The sequence below is a fragment of the Mus caroli genome, unplaced genomic scaffold, assembly GCF_978045245.1.
Source record: "Mus caroli unplaced genomic scaffold, Mus_caroli_1 scaffold_12, whole genome shotgun sequence".
Lineage (NCBI taxonomy): Eukaryota > Metazoa > Chordata > Mammalia > Rodentia > Muridae > Mus > Mus caroli.
Genome location: NW_028227267.1, coordinates 52,253,728 through 52,260,473, shown reverse-complemented (window position 1 = coordinate 52,260,473; position 6,746 = coordinate 52,253,728). Strand labels below are relative to the sequence as shown.

At 47.1% G+C, this 6,746-nt stretch overlaps 1 protein-coding gene across 1 annotated transcript; it reads left to right on the top strand.

The window, feature by feature from the left end:
- The first annotated feature begins 396 nt into the window (after nt 1–396).
- Nucleotides 397–3,182, top strand: LOC110309364 (granzyme C). The gene is made up of 5 exons (XM_021181979.2): nt 397–547; nt 1,048–1,195; nt 1,798–1,933; nt 2,143–2,403; nt 3,016–3,182. Exons 1-5 carry the CDS (start codon nt 397–399, stop codon nt 3,157–3,159), a joined length of 840 nt encoding a protein of 279 aa, XP_021037638.2. The 3' UTR covers nt 3,160–3,182.
- The last annotated feature ends 3,564 nt before the right edge of the window (nt 3,183–6,746 follow it).

Genomic DNA, 6,746 nt, shown 5'->3' with positions numbered 1-6,746 from the left:
TTGGTTGTCAATATTGTTTAAAAAAGAAAGGAAAGAAGGAAGAAAGAAAGAAAGGAAGGAAGAAAGAAAGAAAGAAAGGAAGGAAGGAAGGAAGGAAGGAAGAAAGGAAGGAAGGAAGAAGAAAGCAAAAGATAAAGAACAAGGGAGATCTTATTGAAATGAAAAGGGTGAAAGAGTTAGAAAAGGACACATGTTTGTCTCCGTGCAGTCATGATGGACTTCCTGAGGTCTCAGGCCTCCTTAACCACAGCCTCCACATCCTCTACTTTCTTGATCTTCATCCCAGTTTAGCTTACCTCAGGAGGTCAGTGTGGTGACAGTGTCATTTTTACCCAAACCAGAAAAATTCCTTAAGTAATGTGACGTCAATCAGAAGCAGAGGTGCATAGGTTTAAAATGCCTGTGAGCCCCCTGAGCCCACATCTCCTTCCTCCCCTTCCAAGGGCTTTGTCTCCTCTGCCCTCCTCCATCCTGAGCAGCCTTCCTGGGAAGATGCCACCAGTCCTGATTCTCCTGACCCTTCTTCTGCCTCTCAGAGCTGGAGCAGGTGAGTGAACACCCCTGTGGCAGTGATGCTGTTCCATGGCACCTCTGGTGACTTTCTGCCCAGCAGTAGTCAGGAATTGTCCTGACACTGGACCCAGGATGTTTCTGAATGTCAGGTCCCATAACAAACCCAGACTTGGAAATCTGACACTGGCCTAATTTTCAACAAGGTCTGAAGAAAGGAGATGCTTTCAGAAAACTTAGTAGGCACTAGCCTCTCCCAACAGTTTTTCATCACCTAGAGACTGGATCATCCTTACAAAGAGATGTGACAGAGAATGTAAAGATACAAAAATGTGCACCATTTACTTTATTTCAGCCTAGGGAATGGGAAGCTTTAATGAGGCTTAAGATTCAGCCAGGATTGTTCTATGTGCAAGGAATCCAGTCTTCAAAAGCCTTGAGGGACTGCAGATTCCACTCTCAATTACTCCCTCCCTAGATTCCTCTTGGCCACAAATATTGCTCCCAGACACCAAATATTCTAGGCTTTTCTTTCAGAGGAGATAATTGGAGGCAATGAGATCAGTCCACATTCCCGTCCCTACATGGCATATTATGAGTTTCTGAATGGTGGGAAGAAGATGTTCTGCGGAGGCTTCCTGATTCGAGAAAAATTCGTGCTGACAGCTGCTCACTGCAAAGGAAGGTGAGGAGAAGCAGCTAGCCCACATCTTCTGAAACATCCACAGGATCTTCTGTCCTCTATTGTGGAAGCTCCCCCGAGGGCTCACTAGAAGTCAGGGTTGCGAAAATTGATGTCTGACAAAAGGTATATTTGACGGAAAAAGGTGAGAGGTTAAATCCAGCATCATACTTGAGTTGATCAACTGCACTGGCCAAACAAAAGTAGTGGTTGAGATTAAAAGTTCACATTAAGCCAGGCGTGGTGGCACACACCTTTAATCCCAGCACTTAGGAGGCAGGGACAGGCAGATTTCTGAGTCCGAAGCCAGCCTGGTCTACAAAGTGAGTTCCAGGGAAACCCTGTCTTGAAAAACCAAAAAAAAAAAAAAAAAAAAAAAAAAATCACATTAAAAGTTGATGTAAACTTCAGAATAATGCCTAGGTGAACCTCCAGGAATTTCATGTCTTTGAGAAGTAGAGAGCTTAAGGTCTGACTCTGAGGCCCTCCTGTGTCCTCAAGTCCCCTCAACTACAGTCCTATCCTGCCTACCTTGCTTTACACAGGTCCTGCACTACATCCCCTCTGACTCCACATCTCTGTTCTCCACTCTGCTCTCTCCACAGGGAAATGACAGTCACACTGGGGGCCCACAATATCAAGGCTAAGGAGGAGACACAGCAGATCATCCCTGTCGCAGAAGCCATTCCCCATCCAGACTATAATCCTGGTGACCGTTCTAATGACATCATGCTATTAAAGGTGAGACCTGCCATCCTCCCAGTCACATACCTCCACCCCTCATCCCACTCCTCATCCCACCCCTGGTGCCTGTGCTCTGCTTGGTACAGGGCTCCTCCCTGCCCTCCTTCTCTGATCTTGCTTCTTCCCTCCTTCCATTACAAGTTTCAGTGTGACCCAGAGCATCACCCTCTTGGCTGAGCTTCTTTCTCCTGTCTCTTCCCTATCAGCTGGTGAGAAATGCCAAGAGGACTAGAGCTGTGAGGCCCCTCAACCTTCCCAGGCATAATGCCCATGTGAAGCCAGGGGATGTGTGCTATGTGGCTGGTTGGGGAAAGGTAACCCCGGACGGGGAATTCCCAAAAACACTGCACGAGGTTAAGCTGACAGTACAGAAGGATCAGGTGTGTGAGTCCCAGTTCCAACGTTCTTACAACAGAGCTAATGAGATATGTGTGGGAGACTCAAAGATCAAGGGAGCTTCCTTTGAGGTAAGTTGGATTGCCTTCAACACTGGGATCAGTTGGAGGGAAAAGGAACCTGGGACCTAGAGACCCAAATATAAAGGGACTCCTTTACCCACTGGCTGTGATCTTTCTCCCTGGGAACAGCAGAAACTAAGCAGGGCCCCCAGAGCTGACTAGGAGCCTCTGCTGAAGGAAGCTTGTACAAAAGGAGGTGTTGGCTACACAATACCTGTCTCCAGGCCCAGGCTGTAGAAAGCTGGGCTCCCTGGGTGTGTCATAACCACACCCATGTGTCTCCTCTGAGCAGACACACACTTTGTCAGTGGGCTTCCCCTCCATGCTCACACCTGGCCCAATCACTGTCCCCATGTCCTTAAACAACAGTCTAGAGACGAGGGTCCCACACACATTCCTAGAGCGTGGATTACAGACCTGGGGAAAGGGCAGAGGCTGGCTCAGGAGGGAGATGCAGCCCTAACCATGTCCAGTCAGAGCTGGGAAGGCCGGGGACCCTGGCCTGCCCTCTGACCTCCCATAAGCATAAGTCATGCTTCTCTGGGAGGAGCCTTGACATGAGAAGGAGGTTGGGACCAGGGTGAACAACAGCTCAGTGCCCTGCACCCATTCAATTCACAGGAGGATTCTGGAGGCCCACTTGTGTGTAAAAGAGCAGCTGCAGGCATCGTCTCCTATGGGCAAACTGATGGATCAGCTCCACAAGTCTTCACGAGAGTTTTGAGTTTTGTATCATGGTTAAAGAAAACGATGAAACACAGCTAGTACAAGAAGCAAACTAGATCCTGATCTGACCAGCCATCTTCCCCATAGCTGAGTCCAGGATTGCTCTAGGGCAGATGGCAGCAACTGAATAAAGAACTTTCTCTGACTGCAAACACTGGTTTCGTGTCCACTCACAGGGATCAACTCTGTGCTAGGGAAGTCAATGGAACAGTGCTTTCTGCTCATCCCAGCTCCACACACACACATCTCCCCACAGCTCAGGCAACTCCAATGCTCAGTCATTTTTACATGTTCCACTCTCCAGTGCCTGCCCTTCTGACAGGCCTAAAGTGAGCACCATCATAGAAAAATTGGGTGACTCCAGTCTTGGGGCTCAGGGTCACTTGCTTTCTCCTCTGTGTCATATGGGAGACAGGAGAGCGAAAGCACCATTGTCCTTGAGACAGAGAAGAGAACGCTGAGGTCACTGGTGGATGGGCCTTCCTGAGTAGAATGTCTCTCTCCCACAGCTTCTCCATTAAGGGGACAGCTCTTGCAGTAAACCCTGTTCCTCATCTAGGAATAGTTTCCATGTCCTCTAGAACCAGGGCCAGGCTTTCTCCAGCCTCCCAGCTCTTCCCCCATCTCTTTCATTCCTAGTCAGATGAGTCTAGCAACTTCTGTGCTTTAAAGTCTATGGGGGGTCTAAGCACAATCCTACCTCTTCCCCCTACCTAGGACACCCAATGCAGCATGTGGTTCAGTGTATTAGGGACTCAGCCCTGTGTTGACACACCAACTTGTCCCCTCTCAGAGATGGGTCTCCCAAAAGTCCAGAGCAGAAGTGGGATCACAGAGGGTCCCTGGAGGACGGAAGTGTTAGTGTCTCTCCCCAAAACCTTGTACCCCAACTCCAACATGCCCAGACCTAAGGTAGCCCATACTAATCAGCTCCATTCCCTACTGCGTGCTCAGCATCCATAGCAGCATGGGCTCTCTCAGCTTGTTCATCTCAGCCACTGCAATGTCTAGGCTAAGAATTCCTGCTGGTCACCTGGACACGTTATCCATTTTTATATCCAAATGGTTAAAAGGCCTAGAAAAGTCTACTTCTTTGTGAGACAACACAGAAGGGTAGGAGGTTTGCAGATGACTTCACTCACTGAGATTCTAGTGGGAACCTAGTGAGAACAGCAGTGGTTTTTTGCCTCAGTGAGAGAGCAGTTGCTGGAGAATAATACAGCTGGGACGGCCTTGGTGTGTGTGTGTGGTTTTTTTAAAAAAGATAACAGACATGACCACTGTATGGGCTGAAGTCATAAGAGATGCACGTATGCAGAAGCATAATTCAGAAGCACAAATGAATGTGAATCAAGGAGGCTGTTTTGAAAGAAAGAAAGAAAGAAAGAAAGAAAGAAAGAAAGAAAGAAAGAAAGAAAGAAAGAAAGAAAGAAAGAAAACCTGGCATGGAGAAGTTAGAAATTTGCAGCGACTGCTGTGTCCACAGTGTGCAAGAAGTCCTGGGCTTCTCTCCACGTTAGACAGTTCTTGGCATGAGGCTGTAGGAAGAATGTGTGCTTTTATGTAAAACACAAGTCTCCCTGTGTTGGATTTACTTTGATAAAAAGTCCAAGCTGCTAGGATTGGGGGCTGACACCTGTAAACCACTACTTAGAAGGCAGAGGCAAGTGGATCCCCATGAGTCCACTAAAATTGCTTGATTTAACTTAAGCAAAATAGAAACCCTAAGCCGCCTTGGCTTGAGGGTCTTGTAGCAACAGAAACTTCACAGATGTCATGACTTGTAGCTATACCTTAATGTTTCTGTGTTCCTAGTAGTCACAGTGATACATTCTTTTGTGAGATGAAGTAAAATTTCCCTCTGGATCCCATAAACTCCAAAGGCATGCATGTATGTAGGAAGAGAAGCTAGTGTCACACAGTTTGTGAAAGAAAACTGGAAACCAGTCCCTGCCTTATAGACACTCTAAGAACCTAGCACCACTGTAGACTACAAAAACAAGAAAAGTGCAGCATGGAAGAACAATGCATGGTTGACAGTCACCCAGGCAAATATGCATTCAGTGTGGGTGCTATATTACATTGAGGCAGTGGTTCTATGGCTTAAAATAACTTTGAAAATCACAATTGTGTATCCTTAAGAAGGAGAGAAAATATTTCTCAAAAAAGTAGTAGTTGAGCCGACAGCAGACCCCTACATCAAATATGCTAGGACATAACCTGAACCTAGGATTCCCTGGCCACCAAGGAAGAAGTTACCTTCAGCGTTATCAACAGTCAGATGAGCCCATGCTCAGACCCCTACTTCCTGCTGGGGCTGCATGTTTAAAACTATTCACAGCCAGCTTGCTTTGATACCCATGAGCACATATGTGGGTAGACTTAGATGCACATAAATGCCTTAGACACAGCCTGCTTCAGATTCCTCTGATCTACAGAAGTACCTCTCCATCCTTACCATTGGCAAAAGAGCATACTGTCCTCCCTTAGCATTAGCCCAGAAGTTTGGAATACCCAAGATACAATTTTCAAAACACATGAAACTCAAGAGGAAGGAAGACCAAAGTGTGGATACTTTGGTCCTTCTTAGAAGGGGAACAAAATACCCATGGAAGGAGTTACAGAGACAAAGTGTGAAGCAGAAACTGAAGGAATGACCATCCAGAGACTGCCCCACCTGGGAATCTATTCCATAGACAACCACCAAAACCAGACACTATTGTGGATGCCAACAAGAACTTCTTGACAGGAGCCTAATATAGCTGTCTTCTGAGAGGCTCTGCCAGTGCCTGACAAATACAGAGGTGGATGCTCACAATCATCCATTGGATGGAGCACAGGGGACCCAAGGAAGGAGCTAGAGAAAAGACTCAGGGAGCTGAAGGAGTTTGCATCCCCAAAGGAAGAACAATATGAACTAACCAGTATCTCCAAAGCTCCCTGGGACTAAACCACTAACCAAAGAGTACACATGGTGGGACTCATGGCTCCAGCTGCATATGTAGCAGAGGATGGCTTAGTTGGTCATCAGTGGGAGGAGAGGCCCGTGGTCCTGTGAAGGTTCTATGCTCCAGTATAGGGGAATGCAGCAGGACCAAACCTCAACAGATGGATCTCAAGTTTTTCCATCTATTGGTTAGCCATTACTTCCAGCTCTGCTCTAATCTCCATCCCTGAATTTCTTGTAGATAGATTTATTTTGAGTTGAAATTCTGTGGGTGGTTGGTGTGCCTATCGCTCCACTGTGGTTCCTGGCTGTCTATGTGAGGTAGCATCTTCAAGTTCCATATCCCCAATGCTGTGTATCACAGCTAAGCTGGTGATTCTTATGCACCTCCTTTATCCCAGGTCTCTGTCACATCCTGAAGATGACCCCTACCTTACCACCCATGGTGTTTGCAGATTTCCATTCATTCCCATGGCCATCTGGCCATGTCTCCTGCCCCTCCCCACAAGTGATCCTGAACCCAGCAGTTTCCCTCCTCATTCACTCTCTCACTGAGCTCCCTTCTTCGATCTGCCTCTTATGACTATTTTATTTCCCCTTTCAGTGATATTCAAGCTTCCTCACTGTGCCTTCCTTCTTGTTTAGCTTCCTTGTGTCTGTGGAGTGTAGCATGTGTATC